The following is a 22,933-nucleotide window of genomic DNA, read 5'->3' as shown; positions in this document are numbered from 1 at the left end:
AGTCAATTTTGATGTCCTAATCCATTTAAAAATCATTATTTTTGTGATTTAAGGTCTAAAAGTGGCACATTTTGCCCTGGCGGAACCCTAATTTAGATTAAATTACCAACACTTTCAGGCATTTGTTGAAAATAGGTCCCTGGAATTGCCCTGGAAGTATTGAAAGTACAATTTATTTCACAACAAAGCATTTAAACCACTTGTTTTATTAGTTTTCCGCTGTGTAAATTACACTACCAAGCTGTGAATTACGCTACCTGTGAATCACACTACCCCTACTTTTTGCACTTCCAGTGTGACAAAACGAATGAAATTTTCTGACCTTTATAGATGACTAAAGTTGCCGTTAGAGAGAGGGTTACGAATCAAGCAGACTTATAGTGTAGCCACAGTAAAACATTTTTCACTATTTGGTAGCGTTATTCACACGCGAAGAGGAAAAATTTGATCATAAGACACTCAAAAAGTAAAGAAATTTTGCCCTCAAAATTAGGCTGGCCTTCTATCTGAAGCCCACTAAGTTGATATACAGGATAAAATATTGAATTCTACGATTAATAAAGCTCCCTAAAATCTTTCGGAAAATAACTGGATATTCACACTAAAGATACACTAAATTTAAGCCAACTTTGACGCGCTACAGTTTTTAAACTAGGCTAGATATCAACAAACGGTTTTTTGCCCCTGAAAATATGGTCAAATATCTTAAAGATTTTCTATCTCTCCCAAACCACCTCCAAACTTTATTATTTTGTTACTGGTTACCGTTATCGTGGAATTGCCCATATATGGTCTAGTACGTGCACATGTTGATTGTTTATCTAAATATGAATCAAGATCACCAAATAAATTGACATTCTAGTAGATGCATAAATCTTCTTTTTAACAACTTTCATACTACTTGATGTTCAGGTTTTTATCATTTAATTAATGATATTTAATACTTTTTATTGCAGTAGGAAGGTTGAAAGATGTCTGATCTGAATGAGGCAGATGTTAAAAAACTAAAGGTTGCTGAATTGAAAGCTGAGCTTTCTGCAAGAGGTCTGCCAACAAATGGCAATAAAGCAATCCTTGTTTCTCGCTTGATTGAAGAGTTGCAGGTATTTCATATAACTAATTTCAATTGTTATACACAATTAGTGAATTACCCTACACCACATTCCGCAAATTTACTTTTCACTTTGTTTGACTTCATTTACGTACCATTTTAACTTTAAAGTGAAGTAAAGTAAAGTAAAAATTAAGACATTTTTCCTGGCCAGTTTAAAGGATGAGGGGACCTTAGAAAAAGTTTTTTTCTCGTACAAATCCTTTTATTACATTAATCGTATAAACCACTTTAGTGAAATCCGCAAAGTTGTATTTCATTCGCACGCCGAGATATCCAGCCAAAACAATTTGAACCTGTGACGTCAATTATGTGAGTTGCTCTGATCCGCGCATATAGAAATACAGGTAAAATGAGCGTGCGGGCCAACTAAATTACTAATTAAGAATAAATTAACAATTTACGATACTAACGAGCCTATAACCAATGGAGAGGAGACTTTTTATGACCGGTTGAAAAATGAATTATCACCCTACGATAACCATGAGCCGAGATACACCTGGAATAAGATTGAAGTCACACAGAAAGGCATGTAAATTATGTATATTTATAGCTCCCAACGTAACACCTAGCAACTCCCTGTTTCGTACCACAGTTGATATATCAACATGTCATATCAACACAACACGGTCCTAATAAAAATGGATCGGGTAGGTATGAAATGCATGTCTTCATTCCAGTTGGACAAGCACCAAGCTTTTAAGTTCTAACTCACTATGTGACACTACTTATAACGTAAGCAAGATTTGCAACTATTACACCAAGCAATATTATACCAAGCATAGCAGACGAACACATCCACATTCGTTACGCTTTACACTCAAGTCACAGCAAACTAAAACGGTAAATTATAAATGAGTATACAACTAAAGGCCGGTACACGCGCAGTGTCAAACCGCACGTGCGTACTCAGATAGGACTAGAGGCGCCAAGGGCCAGCTAGTAAAATGTCTTCTACTACATCATACATTCTTTTTAATTGTGTCCATATCGGGTTTCAAACAAGTCAAAACAAAATAGCAGTTTGTGGTTTAGTTAGCGGATGCTACTTACGTTAGCTATTTATAAATAGAAATACCTACTACAACTACAAGAAAGCCTTTCTGAGTTACATTTAACTATTATTATTAAAGAGAATTATTCGTAACTTAGACTAATTCAGTGCAACCAAAGATACCGCTCTCGCAAACGCCAAAGGTAACACGACGTAATTAAAACAGAACAGAACAGAATGTTGACACGAGCAAAGGGTGCGCGCGCACGTTGGTCTTAACACATAAGTGACGTCACAGCCCAAAATTGCTATCAGCCAATAGGAGCGCGGCGTGATATTGCACGAATTATCGATTTCACAGTCCGGCGTATTTTTTGATTCTACACACTTTCACAGGACTTAAACGCGAATATTTGGAAGTAAATTCTAAGGTCCCCTCATCCTTTAACATCAACATTCCTCCTCAAATTGAATAGAGATATTTTAGGTCCAATTTCAAAAACTAAGGATGGGTTCATCCAATTTTTAATCGAATTATAAATAGGCAGCTGAAGAGGAAGAAGATGTAGCTATTGATGAGGCAGCTGAAGTTGAAGAACCAGCTGAAGTAGAAGAATCAGCTCCAGTAGAAGAATCTGTGGCAGCAGAAGAACCAGCTCCTGTTGAAGAAGCAGCTCAAGTTGAAGAATCTGTGGCAGCAGAAGAAGCAGCTCCAGTTGAAGAAGCAGCTCCAGTTGAAGAAATGGCAATAGCTGAAGAACCAAGTCCTGCAGAAGATCCCACTCCTGCAGAAAATCCCACTCCTGCAGACGAACCAGCCCCAGCTGAAGAACCCATCCCTGCTGAAGAACCCATCCCTGCAGAGCCGGCAGTTATCGAGGAAGCTTCACCTGCAGCAGAAGAAGTTGCAGAGGAGGTGGGAATGAAAGTAGAAGAAGCTGCTCCTGTTGCTGAGGTTAGTTATCTTGCGGTATTTTTTTTTTAAATGGCCATTAGCTTAAACCCTACCTATTATTGCTCAAATTTATTCCAATATTATTTTTGGTTTAAAAAATCACTATTTAGCACTTCAAGGAAAAGATCACAAAATTGTTGTCATGATTTAACAGAATAGAAAGTTCAGTGATCTAATTTTATTACAAGCGCTCGAAAATTCCTCAGTTTTTGTTGTTTGAATCTCTGAAGTTTAATTCCTTTTCACTGAGTACGTGTGAACACAAATAATATTTCCAGGACGTCGTGCAGTGTAATGATGAAGATGATGAAAAAATGGACCAGCAGGTAACTCTGATTGACTAATTAGATAATTACTAATTATTATATACGAATTTAAATCATGACAATATATAATATTCAGTTAATCAAATTAATTTAATAGTTAAAAACAACCACAGGAAGAGAATGTTGTGGACACCAAGGAAGATGAGGTTATGAAAACAGAGACTCTAGATTTGTCCCCACCCAAGGTTATTTGTTATCTTATTCTAGGATAGTTAGATTCGATTACATGTTATAAGGACCAGTGTCATAATATATTAGCGATTTTAAAAGTTGTTAGTATTTTTAAATAATCTCTCTAAGAAAAAATACACTGGCAGTTTAAAGTAACATGTTTTCACAATTATTAATTATATAAACAAAAGCTCTAAGAAACAGATAGTAAACAAAGTAAACATTTCTGTCCCCTAATCTTTCTCAAAACAAAAGTCATGCAATTTGCATACTTCTCCATTTAACTCTATTCTGAGCAATTAACGTTAAATAGTTCAAATCACATAAATTATTCAACGATAATTTTTTTTATTTAATTATTATTATTATTAATATTAATTATTAATTATTAATTAAATTAATTAAATCCATTATCTCCCAGGAGACTGTAGCTGAAACTAAAACTGGTGAGTTAATTAATTAATTATCTTTTTACATGTAATCTGCATGTTATGCTGCCATCTTGTCAATCAGTTGTTACATGGAAAAATAAACGCAAATAAGCACAGACCAAATAAACTAATATGAATTACACTACAAGGATCGCTAAAATGGTAAAATTCATAATACCTAATATATTTGATAGAAATATGAAATTTTAAACCATTATGAAAACATAAATTGTTACGTCATGTTGTATTCAAAAATTTGCCAAATAAAAAGACGGAAATTGAGAATGTGAATTGTTATACAGTTTTCATGTTAGGGCCCGGCCCAGTGTGACTATAAATTTAAGATCGGGAACATGGTGCAGATAACTTATCACAATTGATCGCAACAATTTTGTAACTGTATTATTGACAGTTATCCCTACCTATCTTCTTCACCCCTGCAGACGTAGTAGACTTGTGCAATCTTGCTGATACAGTCCCTATTTATAATATAGATTCTCGTAAATAAGGTCATTCCTTACTGTGTAGGAGATTGGTCGTGTCCATGTTTCATCCCAGAGTTTGTTATTTGCGACATTATTTATTGACCACGGCTAAATTGAGGTAATCATATGCCAAAAGCAAAGGACTGGTTTTTGGGTCCTTCAATATCGTTAAAAAGTTGACCAAGTTTTTGGAAGAAATTCTCAAATCTCTGGTTATTACATCCTGTTTTGGTAAGGTCTGATGACGGGATAATGCTAAATTATAATGAAAAATGATAAACTTTGATGCGTGGAAGCTGCAAATTTGGTGACCCCTTAATATTTCCGGTATTTGAACGGAGGCAAATGATTTAAAATCACCACACTAAAATTTTCACGAAAATGTTCATAATGCTAAATGTGTCACAACTTATAAATAATTACACGCTTTCGTAACCTAAAATTACAAATCTTACCTTATTAGTGTTACAAGTTTGCAAATAAGTCCTACGTGATTTGTCTTTCATTTAATTCATTTTAAATCTATTAATATTTTGTTACATTTATTAATACCATTTTCCACCCATTACTCACCTCATTAACTAGACTGGATCAGAATTCAAGGCAGGAACAAAGTTTTGTGTGCAAAAAATACACAATAAATTCAATTATAAAGATACAAAATAAGGACGGTAAGAGATAGTTAGGTGAAAATAGTTTTAGCACACATGGGCGCAAAGGTGGCGCAATAAGTTTTGGCACACAAGGGCGCCAATGCGGCGCGAGACAATCCTGTCGACAGGGCGTTGGTAACGCGGGGTAACAATGTTGTCATGGTAACAACATGAGCTGCTCGTCATCAACCATCTTCCTCTCCTCACGCGCTTGTGCTTTCAGCGCACAAGCGCTCCCCAGTGCTAACGCGCAGCACTTAACACTTCACTCGCAGGTAGCTTTGCCTCCGTTTGTGTGATCGCTGGCGTCGCATGAACCACTCGCTTCACCAGGGCAAGGTAAAGTAATACTACTAAACAGTTGATACTTCTCAACTTTATACTTTCTTCTAGTATCTGTCGACTGAGTTTTTGAATGTTTGATTATATTTTGTTTGAAAATATTAGTTCTGAGATTATTATTTGCCTTTGCTTTGGTATTCTTGGTTATACAAGGTTCTGAGATTATAAGAGAACCTTTGAAGTCACCTAATTCCCTTTAGTCTTCATAAGAATAATTGAAGAAGTGAGGATGTGTGCAATGCATGATATAATGAGATTAAAATTATACACAATTCTAACAAGTTATTTTCAGAGTTTCATGTCCATGGGTAGGTTTCAAGATGGGGATCTTGCGGCGGCCCCAGCCCAACCAGCCGATACCCATTTGTTTTTCTTCCTCGTCGTCGATTTTTAGTGCTTTTTTGTTCTATCTTTAACTTTTAAAGCCATAAAGCCATAACTTGTTGAAGAGGCCATTTGCTGTGCATTAGTTTCAGTTAGTGTTTAATGGGAAGGAATCATTCAGTAAAAATGAAGTGGGGAATGATTTACATTTTTGGAAGCAACAACCATTGCCAATTCTGAATGATAATAAATAAAAGTCCGATATTAATTTGTATTTGAGACAATAATAAAAACAACAATAGTTTTCTAAAATAACAATAATTGTCATACTTTTCAAAATGTAATATAATATAATGGTAATTCAGCTAGCTTTTGCCTTGATGACGTACAAAATCAATCCAATCATTCATACCCTCCATTTATTTTTATTCTCTTCATGACGTATACAAAATGTACTTAAATATCAAAATACTTATCAAGCTCAATTTATATATTGTGCCTGAAGCCCTTTTATTTATTCATGAAAACAAATCTGAATGGGCCCAAGTGTAACGGTAATTCGCCAATTTCAAAGTACTTTGTAAAACACATTTATTTACAAAAAAAACACATATATTAAAGAAGTAAAAAAGTATCTTAGGTAAGCTTACTTATATTATCTGACCGAGTTAAAAGTTTCTAGAATGTTGAAGCAGCCCGGAGGTAGACCCACAAAGTCTGGTAGAGGACCTCACAAAACAGCAGCAGGGAGACTACCTGTCAAATGTTTGTCAGACTTTTTCCCCCGCCACAAATTTGAACTTGTTTCTGTGAGCAAACCGAGTGATAACACTTCAGGCAAGGAATTTAATGTCAGTCTTACCCTGCCCTCCAAAAACAATATAGAGTTCAGTGGTAAAGGAAGGTTGGAGAAGTTGGCTAAAAACGTGGCCGCTACTGCAGCGTTGAAATTTTTCGAAATCCCAGGCAGTGAAAAAATGATAAGGTACACTCTGCCATCAGATACTCAGAGGGATTTGCAGGTGGAGGGTATTTCTGATGTGGTGGGTTATGTTATCAGAATATTCGGGCCAGGAGTTAAGTTCACTGAGCCAGTCCAGATCCATGTGAATAAGACACCTTTATGGAAAGCATCTGTTGCAGTGCAAGGATACAACTTTGAGGAATTTGCGTCCAGTAAGAAAAAAGCAAAGGAAGCAGTCGCCATAACCTGCATCAAGACACTCAAAAACAGGGATGTAAATATTGTTGTGCCAACCTTGAAGGCTGCGACTTTTGAAGACAGTTTAATGGAACTAATGTACAAAACTTTGAAAGAGAAAACTCACGGTCTTCCCAAATCTTTACTCCGGTTTCGAAACATGGCTGGTATTTATCTTCATGACACAAAACACGCAGAAGTCAAGCGATCTGGGCTAATAGCTGTTGCAACTGGAGGTGATACAATTAACAGTGATGGCTTGATCTCCACTGGAACCGTGTTACATGACTGTAACGCTGAGATTCTTGCTTTGAGAGCCTTCAAATTGGCCCTCTACAATCAGATAAACAATTTGATAGTCCATGATACACATAGTTCAAACGAGTTGTTTGTTGAGAAGGATGTGGAGTCAGGTTTGTTTAAGTTGAAAGATAACTACAGAGTTATGATGATACTGAACCATCCTCCATCTGGTGACGCGCTGGTTTTCAACTCATTACCAAAACGTGCTAACATCAAACATATCTTGAACTGCCAGCAAGATAAACCTGGTGCACTGCAATATGCGATACCTATTATTAAGTCTGGCCAACCCAAAGGGCTCAAGTTTGTCTGTGATACTCACTTTCAGGTAGACACTGGGCGCTATAAACCTGCATTTGTTAGTCCCGCAGACAAGTTAACATTGCGTAATATTGTGGGTATTCAGGGAGGCCTTCTGTCTCAGCTGATGTTACCAGTGTTTGTTACCAAATATGTTCTGCAAAAAACAGTGGCGGTTTGTCAGGATGTGCTAAAGCGCTCGTTCTATGAGCGCATTGAGCAGCACCTCATTGACATTCCGCCTCCCTTTCAAGTGAATAATCCCGAGTTTGTAACCGCCTCCAGCAAACTTCCTGTTGATAAAATGTATGGGAAATTCGCAGGTTGGGTTGACTGTCAAAACACTGAAAACAGTTGGGAGGTCATCAAGCTTCCGGAAGGCAAAGCGCTTAGTCAAATTCCAAGGCTCTCTATGCAAAACAGTTCTGAAAGTGATATAGACTTCTTTAAGAGAAAATTGGAAGTTGCTAAGGAAATTGAGAGATTGCTGGTACCCAGTATGCTGTGCAAAAGTAGGTTTTTCGAAAAATTTAATGCTGCTTTGAAAGGTCTTGGTAAAGACATTCCATTGTCTTACTGTGTTGGTAAAGTTAATGCAGCTACATACCAAATTGCTAAGTTGAAAGTTAAGCAAGCCTTTGCTGATGCTGGGTTAGGAAACTGGCCCTTAAAACCTGCTGATACAGGCAATTTAAATAGTCTAACTTCTGAATAATAAGTACATATAATCAAAGCTAAGACTTAAATTGATCAACCACTTTTTTGCTGAATCGCTGTCGGAATTTATGACAAAATGTATATTCATTCAAATTGATTAAATCCATATCGGTTTTCTAGTAAAATGTACATAAAGATTGACAGGTGATGCTAGCTAGCAGATTTGAGATATTATTGATTAATTATAAATCATCATCACACAATTAGTAAGCTCATCATGTGCTATTAGAAAGCTAATTAAGAGAATTAAGTAGATAGTCACATGATATCTTATGTTCATGGTGATATGTCGCTTCATTTTCTTTATCCAAAATTCAGATAATACACTAATGAATTAATTTAACTTGATATATACAACTTGATAATGAGTTTATTATTCATTGATTTAATTCAGTTTCAGAATGTTATGACATTACACAATTGTACTGTGTATAACTTTCAGAAACAATTTAAATATAGTTTGCTTTACTTGGATGTAATTTGTTGCAAATTCTGTTATGATATTCATTTAGCCTTTCCTTGCTTTGGATGCTAAAAACAGAATTTGCTTGAGAGTGTCTGGAAAAGACCTAAATAAAAATATTAAACAATTTCAAAAAGCCACTGACTTTTTGTGACTTTTTCGGAATTATAAACATCAAAATGCGGATACAAATGTTACAATTATATCGGTATTGACTATTGAGTTTAATCGGTATAATTTCAATGCATTTTAACGTATTAAAGTTATTCAATTGAATTTGAACGATTAAAAATGATTTTTTAAAAGTCTTGAAATCATATTATTCATATAGCAAGTTCCAAAATTTGGTTTAAATCAATGCATCCAAAGCGGACAGGCTTCGTTTTGAAATGACCTAACAAATCTAATCAGTTTCAAGGTAATCATGGCAAACTATGGTTACGATGGAGCAGATGGATATTATGGTGGGGGTAGCGCAGCAGATTACCATGCTACCCCGAGTTATGCCGCTCCAAGCTATGCCGCCCCAAGCTACACAGCCGAGCCCCAATACTCAAACCCTTACCCAGATAACCAGTACTCGGGATATAGCTCCCAAGTACCGAGCGCATTTCCTGCCAGAACTCCTGCTATCAACTATAACAAACACAAAAGGCCATCAGGGTCGATGATATTGCAGGAGGATTTGGATGCAGAAGCTGCAGCTCAAACTGTGCCTAAAACCTCTCTGCTGTTGAACCACTCCTCGGCCCCCAAACGTCCTTATAGCGGGGACAGTGGGTTTCAGGCTTCTAAATTCAGCCGTGGTTCAGGAGTAAGGGGTGGTGGTAGGGGAGGCAGGGGAGGATACCAGAGAGGCGGTAGAGGAGGAGGAGGGTTTGGTGGTGATAGTGGTGGACGTGGTGGTGTAAGTGGTCGGGGTACAGGTGACCGGGGTAGAGGTAGAGTTAGAGGTGGCATCACACTATCTGTACCAGAGATCAAATCTGTGGCGGGTAAACACCCCGCTCAAGCAATAGTAGACATATTCCCTGGTGCTACATTTGAAACTGTTGCCACTAACAAGTATGTGGGCCTGTCTAACCGCTGGATCGTAACCCTAACCTGTCCTTCTCACAACAACCAAGTGTTCGTAGGGGCTGGTCCTAACGAGAAAGTTGCAAAACACGAGGCAGGATACGCTGCACTCCAACATATCACCCCTGATGGCTTCTCCGAGATGACATCACACCTCAACGGAGACCTTCTAGAACAGGTAACAGTAATGAGAGAGTTCAGACTGAACCCAGGAGCGGGGGAGTACAAAACTAAGATCCAAGGAGACGTTACAGTGTACCTCATGAAACTGTACAGTGTTCACGCTGAGTTTCTGCTGGATGATCCTCTGCTGGTTTCACCCAGTAAACCACCCCGGACCGTGTACAAAGCAACTCTCAAGGTAGGCGAGCAGGTGTTTGAGGAGGTGGCTGCCAATAAGAAGAAAGCCAAGGAGCTGGTTGTGTACACTTGTTTGAAGCACTTTGAGGTGAAACCTCCCAAGTTTATGAGAGTGCAAGAGGAAGGGATTGAGGGAGCTGATAATACCTTTGATGACCCCGGTAAACTAGAAACTCTTCAAGATAAACTAGCTGCCAAGGTATTTCAGACAATCGACCAGAAGACTGAGAAAGTCTGTAAAGATTTCATCTCGACGTTCAATGTGGCAGGTATTTTACTGCAGAGCGGAGAGGGTTCCACAGCTGAAGATTACGAGGTTATCTCTGTGGGAGTGGGAACAGGTTCTGTGGATGCTAAAAGACTGAAACAAAACGGTTCCGTTATTCATGACTGGCACGCGGAGATCTTAGCAATCCGAGCGTTTAGGCTGTATTTATTTGGAGAGTTAGACAAGGCTATTGATGGTAAAGATAGTATTCTGGAGAAAATAGAGGGTTCTGATAAATACCGTATCATGTTTAAATACAAGGTTGTGATGTTGAAGAATGTGCCACCTACTGGAGATGCCCTAGTGATAGAGAGCACCTCTAAAAAATCAGAACGGAACCCCAACAAGAGAAACAGTGTGCGAGCAACCTCCCATGTCACACAAGGTAACCCAGGAGCAATGCAGTTCAGGTGTTCCAACGGCAACAAATACCTAACTGAGGAACTCATAGAAAAGAGAGGCCAGGCAAAACATGTGATAGCATGTCCTTCAGATAAACTAGCTGTTTGTAACATAGCGGGGCTACAAGGTGCCCTTCTCTCGCAGTTCCTAGACCCGGTATACATACAGAAATACATGCTGTACAAGTCCTTCTTTCTGTCCGTTCCGGCTGTAACCCGGGCGCTATACGAGCGGATTGAAGCGCAGATCTACAAAGTTCCACTTCCTTACAAGATAACTAAGCCTGATATTGAGACATACTCAGTGCGGCCTCCTCGGATATTGTATAACGGGAATGATAAAATGAACAATATGTCAGGTTGGGCTCTGTCCTCTGGGCAATGGGAGGTTATTAAAAGCCCTGAGGGTATGGCTATTAACGATAGTGACCACGTGTCAGTCATACACGCAGACTGTCAGGACGACGTGGAGTACTATGAGAAAAAGCTTGCTAACGCTAAGAAAATCCGAGAATCAATGCGTCCAAGCCAGCTTTCTAAGATAGCAGGGTTTGGGTTGTACACTAAATTGTGTCAAAAGGTCGGGAAGGAGATTCCGTCCACTTACTTTGCGTGTAAGGCGTTAGCTGATGAGTATCACGCTGTAAAGCTCAGTATCAACAACGCTTTTTCCAAAGCTAAGCTGGGAGCTTGGCCTGCTAAATCTGTGAACACTGAAGTTTTTAAGGTTGACGAAAGTATTGATATCGTTTAAAGTTAAAAACTTTTGTGTGAAGTGTTAAATTATTATTCCACGTAACAAATTTAAAGTAAAGAGTCCAATTGTAGCTTTACCTTAAGTGTGTCAAAGATGGCTACAAGAAATAACCATCTTGACTTTTCAGACCGGGATGGACCATTTTTCAAAACTAGGAAGCTGTTTATCTGTGATTGTTATCTCACAAAAACTTCTTGGGCTTATTACCACCCATTAAGATTAATAATCTATATTTTTGTTTAAGTTTTGCCAGTTTTTGATCCACTCACAAAATTGTTTGACAGAATGGTCAATTCTTGGCACAAAACTTGACCCAGATTTAGGGCCCAAGTTAAATAATGCACTATAACTAAGCTTTCTCCCTGGAAACGGAAATGATGTTCAACTAGATCCCATGGTACTGTTTTCAGTGATCGTGAATATCTGACTTATTACACAACAATTTATTACACATTATTTTATTAAAATTTCTGTACGCTTACCACAGTCTCTTTATTGAATCAAACATCTAGCGTAGGTTATATTCGGGCTGCATTTAATCACGTTCTCGAACATAAATTCCAAAAAACGGATACAAATTGCAATAAATGTTTAATTTAAATCTCTACTAGTGTTCGCATTCAAACTTGCTGGATGCTCTAAGTTTAACCTTCAAAATTCGGCCCATTTAAATGAAAAGTACCACATTTCATATCATCAATATGCGCGGCGCGCGCTAAAATCTTTCTCCAAATAATTAAGTTGATACACTGAGTACGACTGCCCGCCTAAATTACTGAAGCGGAAATGAGATGTCCAAGAGAATAATTCCTCAGTCCTCTCAACAAATTATTTCAGATGAACCGATGGAAGCAGCGGAATCGTCCGACACAGCAACAGAGAAAGCTACTGATAAGCCCCAGACCACGTACACTAATAACAACGAGCAGAAGACCACGTACAGCAGCTACCCGTCCAGGACCCCCAACAGGGAGAGGTAAGTCTTTTGTTCGTTGCAAAACTTGTGCTGATTATGAGATATACCAACCACTTTTAAACTCTTAGGAGATGTACCAGAATTAGAATGCTGTTCTGTTACGCCAATATTATTGGTAATACAAGCATATAATACTGATATGCACTATTTAATAAAATAGTTTAAAGTAAAATGTAAAACTCTCAATCTGTTCCAGCAAGCCCCCTCCTCCTGAAGACAAAGGACCAGAAATAGACGAAGAGAGAGTAGCTCTGGACTTCTACAACTCTGACGTGTTCCTTAAGATTGAAGACAAAGGAATGACTGGCTCAAACAGGGTCGAGTCTGGATTCTCTCAACTCTGGACTTGTGGTAACATACTTTATGTTTTTAGTTCAGCTGATTTCTGGCCAACAAATGTACTTTTATATTCTGTTTATATTCTTATTCCTTTTTACTAAGATCGCTGAATTACTACTTTGTATTTTACGTCAGTTTGACTGGGAAACTGTTTGAGGTCTTTAAATTCTTAATTCCTGTAAAAGCGATCTGAAAGAAGCCGCCAACATAAACATAAAAACAATACATTAATAAGATTAAAACAATTAATATTAAAAACAATTAATAATCTTCCCAATCTCAGGTCGCACCACATACGGAGTATCTAGCGGTAAAGTGTGTTACGGCGCAACTATCAAGGAGAAGTTGGAGTGCAGGAGTTACGAGAACTTTGGGGTTGAGAAACATCAGTTCAGGATTGGTTTTAGCACCCAGGCTGCCAGTATTGTACCGGGCATGGATGATAAGAGTGTCTGTATTGATAACTTCGGTGAGTCGGATCAAATTACAATCTATAATAGCTTCGTCCGACTATTATTCTTGTATCCAAAATTTAATAGGCTAGTTAGTGAACATATTGTTGTTATCTTGTCTGATTGACTGATTTTTTCAGGGAAGAAGTATATTGACGGTGCGGTCGATCAGTACTTTAAAGAAGAAACGTCAACGCTCAAAGAAAAAGACATTGTTACTGTTGCTATTGATTTTGATGAGCTCAACGTCAGGTAAAGATATAAAACGTTTATTTCTCATTTCCCCAGCTGAAGTGTGACTTATGCTGTTTTTTGTGACCATTTGGTCCAAGCCACTTATTGAATCGATTCGAAAGTACGATATTTGGTGATCTGAACTTGAGGGCCAGGGGGGAGGGGGGGGGGGGGGCACTTGATGAGAACACATCCATCTTTACATGCCTCCAATTTACCATTTAACGTAACGTCCGTCTTCCCCTAGTTTCTACGTGAACGGAGAGTCAGTAGGAGAGGCGATCCCCCTACCAAAAACAATGCAAGATACGACTCTGTTCCCAAGTCTAGGTATCAGGAACATGCCCTTCACTCTGACTACTGAATCTGGAGAGGATGTCTTCCTTCCTGAGGGCTACACGTACATGCAGGTACTTTAAAATGATGGTTGGGCGACCTTTTTCTTTTTTTGTTACGTAATATATGGCTTTAATACTTTATTAGCTGTCGCATGTGAATTGTTAGCTATATCTCATGATTTATATGTCATTGAGCTATCACTATAAACATTTTTCTTTAAACAATAAACATTCTCGGTTTTTTTGTTCAACCGTTCGCATTATCCTCTAATTTCTTCTGCAAACCAGGAGCACGAAGACAAAGTTCGGGGACCCGTAGCTCCGGAATCTCGTGAGGAATGTGAGGTGGTGATGATGATAGGATTCCCCAGTGCTGGCAAGACTACTTACGTTAAGAAACACGTCGCTGAAAACCCTGATAAACAGTTAGTTGCCAACTAATACTTGGAGACTTTGTTTTGATGTTTTCTTGGTTATTTATGTCCTTTGGCTATGGTCGTTTTAAGTTTTGTATTTGCATATTGCAGATGCGTGCAGTTGATTTGCTGCACTTATAGTTATTCTCGATGTTAAATTCTCAAGGTTTATGTTCTATTATGTATCAGAATTCAGACCCTGCGAGTCACTACTAAACACTAATTCTAACTAAAATAACTTTCAGCTACAACATCCTCGGTACGTCGTACATCCTGAAGAGGATGAACGATGCGGTGGAAGCACGGAAAAAGACAAAGAACGGGAGAATGGGATACGGGATGATAAACCACGCGGAGAATATGTTGCGAATAGTATTCGATCTGGCGGGAAGGAGAGCCAGGAACTACATTATAGATCAACATAACTGTCAGTCAGCCGCACAGAGGAGGAAACTTAACTATTTTAATGGTTAGTTTGAAGTTTGTGATATCACTTCATGATGTCATATTCTCTAGAGTGCAAATAAACTTTTCCATCTCCTTCACATTCTCCTTAACGTGACGTCACACATGTTTATCCCCCACTAACTGTCACCCCTACTAGGAGGCTACAAGAAGAGAGCTGTTGCAATAATCCCATCTGAAGACACACTTAAAGAGCGTTCTGAAGCTATCGCAGAAGCAGAGCGACACGAGGAGCTACCTAAAGATCTTCAGAACGAGATGAAAGCTTATCTAACCATACCAGCCTGCCCTGAACAAGTCTCTGAGGTAAGAACATAGTTTTTCCCTTGCCAATTACTCAATTCCCATGATTATTTTGCAATTGGTACAAAATCTTCGGTACATAACCATTCCGTTCTCCTGACCTTGACTCTACTTTTACTAATGTATCTCAAAACTCAAAAAATACAGTCTCACTCAAACATTAAGTCAAACATCCATCTCCTCAGAAGCGTGACTATCTTTTATATTCAACAAGACGAAGTTATAATTTACAGTTCACCTCAAAACTTAACCAGGTGATATACCCGGAGTCCACGGTAGAAGAGGTAGCTGAAAGAGTTAAAGTCTACAACTTGGACGGACAGAACTGGCTGAAAAAGAACCGGAGGAGAAGATCAGGTCCTTACCATCACGGGGGCCGAGGCGGTTACTATAACAACAATAACAACTATAGAGGAGGTGGCGGTAACAACAACTACAAGGCTTATAACAACTACAGGTTAATTCTTGGCGGGGTTAGGTGTTCAAGTTTCGTAGCTGTGAAAATAACTTTTTTGAAAATTTGTTGCACTGATCTGCTCTTGTGGTTTTACCCTAGGATTGATATCAGAAGAAAAGTGTTTTATACTTCATAACATGGTGAAAGAAACAGAATCAATGCAAAAATAACCAACACAAAAAAATGCAACAAAATCCTCTAAACAATAATAACTCTTATCTAACATGTTTCACCCTCAGAGATAACAGATACAGTCCGTATGGAGGCGGAAGAGGAGGAGGAGGAGGTGGGCACGGAGGAGGGTACGGTGGAAGTGGAGGGTACGGTGGTGGAAGAGGCGGAGGTCACAGAGGCGGGTACGGAGGCGGACAAGGTTAGTTACAGTTTAAATAACAATATGTCCTGAGAAACAACTTTCCTATTAGTTGGAGAGTTATTTATACATATTATACTGAATATATGTCTAGTGGGAAGGCAGATATTATACTGAATCATGGACGTGGCTACTGGTGGGGAGGTATTGTTGATATTCTTCCATATTACAAGAAAATGTCTGTCACAATGTCTAGTGTCCACCAACTCCCAAACAGTACCCAATATTAACGCTACTTTAAGTTAGAATTCCTCAAACATTCCTTTCTCTCCAGGTGGAGGGTACAGAGGTGGTTACCATAACAACAACAACAACAACAGAGGGGGTTACAACAACAGAGGCAGATGGTAAATTGTCTCCGACACTCTTTCTACACTCAACATACCTGAAATACCTGAAATACCCGTGAAACAACCTCCTGTTTTGTGTCTAATCTCACCTGACGAGACCAATAACCATGTTATGTCATATAATAATGAAAGAAGAGTAACTTATTACTAGACAGACTAGCCATGATCGTCTTATTACTGAATCCAATTTATAATTCAGCTTTTACATTTTAGTGCTTGAAATACACGTCGTTGGAGGAAGCTTTATTTTGGCCGAATCAATATATCTGTTTTCATTTCAAGATACGTTTAGCTTATCGGTGTACAATGACGGTTAATACCCATTAACAAAAACTCGGTTTATGGCCATTTTCAGGCAGCATCATACCATCAGATATTAAATCCGTTTCTGGACGTTATATAAATAGATGTTTCATTTCTGAGCAGGGTAACAACACGATAAGCCGAGTTTGTGGCAGAATATATTTTATTATTTGTTAATGTTTTAGTGGGCCTTTTGTGGCTGTAGTTGATTCTATATCTACATTTTGTTTCCATGTTGCCCTGTATTAATATCATCATACCGTTTTAAGTAATTTGATAAAATTGTATGTTTTAATTGTGTGAATTTTAAAAATTTTTTAAAAAATATGGTCCTCCAAATATTATAAGTTTGGTACCAAAAGTATTTGAAAATATTTCGGCATTTTAGGTCATGTCTAAGGTTGAAAACTCGTGCGCGAAAATGTTCATTTTTCGTCTATTTTACAAACTTGCAATGCACAGGAAGCCCACATTTGCATTGCACATACAGCTTATCGTGCTGCACGGTGAATTTGTATTATTCACACTTTAGAGGCAACTTTTGGTACCAAATTTATCAAAATTGGAGATCTTCACATACATCGTTATGATTACGTTGATGTCGCTTCCACACAATAGGTATGTATAATAATTTTTAGTTCTTAGGAAGAAGAATTTGCAATAAAAAACTAATGATATATGTTTATGTGAACGGTCCCTTAAAAAGACATCTAAGGTCTGGCGCGACTTCCTGTTACACACTTTATTATTATCGCAAAAACGGTTTAATTCGGTAACATGGCGCTTTGGTATCAATACTAATAATCCCAGTAAATCTGTAAGCAAATTTCCGAGCGGTTTCATCAAGAAAACGGTAAGCAAGAGTTATGGGACTGGTTTTTTCGGTATAGTGCCAACAAAAATCTGACGAAGCCAACACAATCACAAATCAGGTTCTTGCTCCTGTCTTACAGTTACTGGGCGGCGCTCAGCCTGTCATTCCGCCGAATCTCTATTCGGTGTTTTATGAACATAATACTAATTGCCTGGGGTCCCCAGGTAAGCTCCTGTCCTCCTTTACTGGGCCGCGCTCAGCCTGTCATTCCGCTGAATCTCTATTCGGTGTTTTATGAACATATCACAATGCTGGCAAGCATTACCGTCGCCCTTATATTCACAATACTATTTACCCCCTATACTAGTATATCCCCTTTATTGTTTTCCCGGCATTAAGACTCATCGAAAGTAGTTCAGCAGGTATAATTATGCGAGCGTACTAAATCACTCTACAGTCGATCTTCGAGATTGTTCTAAAAGGGCCCCCCGACAGTTGAAACCAACTTTAATCGATGTATTTTCGGACGCTGATTCCGGATCACCCCCCATGACATACGGTTAAAATGCTCCCCTGACGAGATATAGGCGAAAAACTGTCTCGATCACGTGATATGACCGTATAAGGAAGTTAGTCTAATTTCTCGTAAGGGTTAGGGTTTCAGCATATGCTTTTGTTAAGGATTGGGTTAGGGTTAGGGTTGGGATCAGATAAGAGGGTTAGGGTTTCGAATAGTCGTTCAGGACCAGCTAGAGAACGGGTTGAAAAAGTCACGTGACAGTCGAGTGTAGAGTGATTAATTATCATCCATAATTATGTTCAAAACATTCTAATTCAATGTTAAAGATGACAGGAATAAGAAATAGTTATGTGGAGGTTTTTAAGAAATTTGCGCAAAATACGCGCCAGCATGTTATACGAAATTAGGTAAAAAACCCAAAATCGCCATATTCAGGTGCCTTAAAAACCATGTTAAAATTGAGTTAGAGATTTGAAACTTTGCAGGGCGTCTAGACCTTGTCCAAATCGACTGCAAAAAAAAATGTCATGTTTCAGGAGTATCGGGAAGTGGGTTTTCTGGAACTCCTGTTTTACAACAGATTGTCGTGAAGATATATATCATATATGTATAGACGCTTTTTGCAGTCAATTGTAGCCTACATTTAAGTGTCCGTAGATTCAAAAGTATAAACGATACAGTCATCTCGAACCACAGGTTTTAAAGATAATTGTTTAAGCTTTAGTTTACATTGTATTGAAAAATAATTTAACGTCATCATCATCACTTGATGACGTCATCAAGTTAAGTGTTTTTAAAACTTGACTTTTGACAAAGTAACAACTTTTTAAATCGATTTTACACTATTAAGGAGTAATTTTATTCAAAATCTGAGGACATTTTCATCTTAGATAATTGTTCAAGCATTCCGAAAATCTACCGGAATAGTTTCCTACCTTGCTCCTCCATAAAGATATTTGCTATTGAAGTTAGTGCTTTTTTGAAGAATAATTTTATAAAAACACAAAAGTTGTGAATTAGTATTCTCTGGTGTTGGGCCATCCCTTGGGTTGTGGAGGTCAATTTTGCTTCTTAAAGGTGTAAATTGTGTTATAGGCTAGTTTTAAAGTTAAAAATCGAAAAGTTGCACACGTGGGGACACGCCCAAATTCATTTAAAATAGCTAAAATCGCTAAAAATTTTGATTTTCACGATTTTTATCAACTTTGGAGTCCCGTTGTGATCCAAGTTCTTTTTGAAATCTTCTGAAACTTTGCATGCTTATCAAACTATATATTAAATACCACTATGCAAAAATGTACGGTGATTCAATATTGTATGAGCACGCGACGTCCGCTCAAAGTTTGCACGTGCGAAAGGTGAGAAATTTGCTCATTCGTGATTTCGAATATATTCTGCTTTCCACGATATTTAAATGGCATTATATATGAATTTAATGCCAACTTGAATGAGTAAAAAGTGCCATATTCAGTCGGTTATCGACAGAAATACCTAACTAAACACAAGGAAACGTTTTCAAAGGCAGAATTTCGAAATCGTCGAAATTACCTCCTTGTTAATGAAGTTTCGACTAGCTGTGTAAATTATCCTGACATTATAATCAAAAAGAGATGATATTTGACCAAAACCCATAATCATGGGTAGAGTGTACCGCTGCCAGTGTCTCTCTTTTCCAAACAAAAGGAAATGATATTAATTTGAGGAACAGTCCGCTAATGCAAATTGATACCGAGAATGAAATCGGTCGCTCGCTTTTTTACATTCGATCACGGCTTACGAATTGTAATAAAGCTTATTGATTTGAAAAAGCGAGCGACCGATTTCATTCTCGGTATCAATTTGCATTAGCGGACTGTTCCTCAAATTAATATCATTTCCTTTTGTTTGGAAAAGAGAGACACTGGCAGCGGTACACTCTACCCATGATTATGGGTTTTGGTCAAATAATAGTAATATAATACTAATAGCCTGGGGTCCTCAGGTAAGCTCCTGTCCTCCTCTGCAGCCACACTGTTCATCACCGGACCTTCTTCAGAATGTTTCTGTTGCATGTTGCAGACCGTACCACTTGCACTGTTCTGTTGTATGCAGCTGCACTGTAGCTCTGAATCCCTGACTCCACCGTTGTTTGTACTGTCTCTTCGATCGACCTAAGCAACTGTAGCTGTTTGTCCTTCTGTACAAATAGTATCAAAGAAGCAACTGTTAACAATGGCTTATAAACAAAGCTGTTTTCTTCGTCATCAAGCCACTGACGATTGAATGAGTCTAATAATAGACTTACTAATAGGGTATTAATGTTAAGTGTGTATTTATCTAACCGCCAATTTAACTGCTTTACTGCTAGGTACACTACTAAAGTGCTATGTACACACTAGGTAAAGACACTACTAAAGACACTAGTAGTAGTAAAAACTCCTCTCCTAACATTTCTCTAGTTTATATTTAAAACTCTTATCTGGGTGCACTATTACGCGCACTTCCAGCCTTCAAAAGCTTTCCCTGTAACTAGACTTAGAGTTGTGAGTTTACATCAAAACAACAACATTTTTTCTATGAATTCTTGAATCAAGGTACAAATTCACTAGAAATATTTACATTGAGATCATTAAATCCTGGTGCTATCAGGTAGCACTAGCTGAGAGTGAGGAGAAGATAGGATAATCAGTAATAGTTTTAGAGGTCATTAAAACCATTAACTTAGCGGTGGGGTTAAGTGGAATGTTTGTTTTGCAGCAACAATGATCATTATTTGTAGTGACCTACGTAATTTAGCCCCTCTATTGTATCCGCTACTCAACTGGAGCACTAACAGTCAACTAGTCTGTTAGTTCGTTATTGTTTTGTTGAGGCTTGTTTTAAACTTAGAGTCTCGTCGTTGACGGTTGAAGTACCTTAACCGTGCGTTAACTTTAAGTGACCATCGACAGATTGCCGAATTGCCATAATATCAATATCATTTTATCAATCAGATTTAAACTACGAGGATAACCATTAACCAAGGCCAAGGGGTCGTTCACATGTTACGCAATCAATATTTTAGCAATTTTTACCCCCCCCCCCTCCGTAATCAAGATCCACCCCCTGTAATCAACCGTTAGTTTTTGGAACCCCCCCCCCCCCCTCCAGCTGATTACGTAATATGATTAACTTTAAGTGAACGACCCCTTATGCTTCGTATCTCGGTCATCTGAGAAGCTAAAACTCTCATTTTTTTCTGGACAAACGTAATTCGAATGGCCAAAAACAATTCAATAAAATTTGGCTCGATCCGACTATCCAAACTATTAAATAATTGCGAAAATGAACCTTCATTTGAAAAAAATGAACACGAATATATTTCGATTTGACAAATTCCTCGAACCAGTGGTACTGATGGTAGCATTAGTAAGTCATACCAGAAAGAATTATGTAAATTGGGCACTCAGTGACTGAGCTATTCAATTTAAGGCCAACTTTTGCACACTGACTTTTGCCCCCCCCCCCCCCCTGTATATTTAGAGTACTAGATCCTATACCACCCTACACAGAATTAGATATTATAAATATAAACAAATCCATGCGAATGAACTGCGCAAACCGGTGAAACTGAAATATAAATCATATTACCAATATAACTACCAAAAAACAGATCGGGACATCACTAAATTTCAACTGTGTTAAGAGTACTCATATTACAATAACAGCTCAGAACTTACTGTTCATTGTCCCAACATTCCAACACAATATAATAGCTACTCTGACTTATCAGCACACCATACAGTTTCAACATTCTTGGTTTCAGTTTTATAATAGTGCTGTTATTAATTATAACTTGACATTTTAAGTCGACCCCTGAACTATGGAAGAAGAAGAACCTAGGAACCAACCCCCAAAACGGGATCTTCTCCTAGAGATAAACCCTTGCAGAGGAACTGTTCGAATAGATCTACTGGATGAGGACCAGGATGAGGAGAGGTTTAACGTAACCCCTGACATTGTAGACGTTGAGTCTCTAGCTGACGTGGAGAGATACCAGTGCTTCACGTTCCCTGAGGAGTCCTGCTACGATCTCAAGATTGACAGGATATCCATGAAGAAGACACCTCGAGACAGTGGTTCTCAGGGGAACAGGTACGGTTGGTCGGATGAGGATTGCGAACTAGGAGCCCAGATTTACACGTTGAAGATCACAACAGCTAACGAAATGTGGGGAGATGCAGAAAATGTACAGGCTACGATTGTGTTTAGCGGCAACCCAAAGGGTCACACCCCCGACCTGGGAGGCGAAGAGTTTGCTCCAGATGTCGAGGGGGAGTTTGTTCCGGAGATTGGGGTGGATCCGGAGGATGATGTGGATCCGGAGGATGATCTAGGTGCAGAGGACGATTATGGATCCGAAGATGATTATGAATACGGTGAGTATGATGAGATCGAAGAAGAACCAGAAACCGACGACTTTTTAGTGGGGGAGTCGGATGAATTTTCCCTCTTTAATCTGAAGAACGTCGGAAAAGTAGAGTGTATATTCGTCACCAGGGCAACAGATGAGCTATGGCAGTTTCACGAGATAAGGGTTACCAGGGTTAAACCGAAGAAGAAAGAAGTAGTTAGTTCGAAGCAAATGTGCTTCAAACCAGTCTCAAGAACGTATAGAAGAACGAGTAATATGATTACTTCTTATCTTAGTTAATATTATGCTAACTTCTTATCTTACTTAGTGTTATACCAACTTCTTATCTTAGCTGATTAGCTGAGGAAAAAATGTATTTATACAGTTTTACTATTAGTATTAGTCATGCATTCGATATTTTGAATTTGAAAGAAAATATTAACAGTCTTGAAACTTGACCTTTATATTTCCACAATGCTTGCGACTCACTATTCAGAAGTTAATTAAAGGTCCATTTCATTCAGCCTAAAATATTCTAATTTAATATTCAAAATAACAACAAAATATTCGACCCCGACAAAA

At 38.3% G+C, this 22,933-nt stretch overlaps 3 protein-coding genes across 3 annotated transcripts; all 3 read left to right on the top strand.

Annotated features, from left to right (window-relative positions):
- The first annotated feature begins 955 nt into the window (after nucleotides 1–955).
- Nucleotides 956–16,927, top strand: LOC134814457 (heterogeneous nuclear ribonucleoprotein U-like). Its single transcript, XM_063822577.1, has 16 exons — nucleotides 956–1,103; nucleotides 2,650–3,060; nucleotides 3,339–3,386; nucleotides 3,500–3,571; nucleotides 3,979–4,003; nucleotides 12,477–12,615; nucleotides 12,812–12,966; nucleotides 13,238–13,423; nucleotides 13,547–13,658; nucleotides 13,888–14,050; nucleotides 14,267–14,403; nucleotides 14,640–14,863; nucleotides 14,999–15,165; nucleotides 15,417–15,619; nucleotides 15,859–15,992; nucleotides 16,267–16,927. The coding sequence occupies exons 1-16, from the start codon at nucleotides 972–974 to the stop codon at nucleotides 16,341–16,343; spliced, it is 2,385 nt and encodes a 794-aa protein (XP_063678647.1). The 5' UTR covers nucleotides 956–971; the 3' UTR covers nucleotides 16,344–16,927.
- Nucleotides 6,419–8,378, top strand: LOC134814458 (double-stranded RNA-specific editase B2-like). The gene has a single exon (XM_063822578.1). The coding sequence runs from the start codon at nucleotides 6,476–6,478 to the stop codon at nucleotides 8,309–8,311; it is 1,836 nt and encodes a 611-aa protein (XP_063678648.1). The 5' UTR covers nucleotides 6,419–6,475; the 3' UTR covers nucleotides 8,312–8,378.
- Nucleotides 9,153–12,115, top strand: LOC134814456 (double-stranded RNA-specific editase Adar-like). The gene has a single exon (XM_063822576.1). It carries the CDS (start codon nucleotides 9,201–9,203, stop codon nucleotides 11,634–11,636), a length of 2,436 nt encoding a protein of 811 aa, XP_063678646.1. The 5' UTR covers nucleotides 9,153–9,200; the 3' UTR covers nucleotides 11,637–12,115.
- Nucleotides 16,928–22,933: the final 6,006 nt, after the last annotated feature.

This window comes from Bolinopsis microptera, chromosome 4, assembly GCF_026151205.1.
Source record: "Bolinopsis microptera isolate Bmic1 chromosome 4, MBARI_Bmic_1.0, whole genome shotgun sequence".
NCBI lineage: Eukaryota > Metazoa > Ctenophora > Tentaculata > Lobata > Bolinopsidae > Bolinopsis > Bolinopsis microptera.
This window is presented reverse-complemented; position numbering and strand designations above follow the sequence as displayed.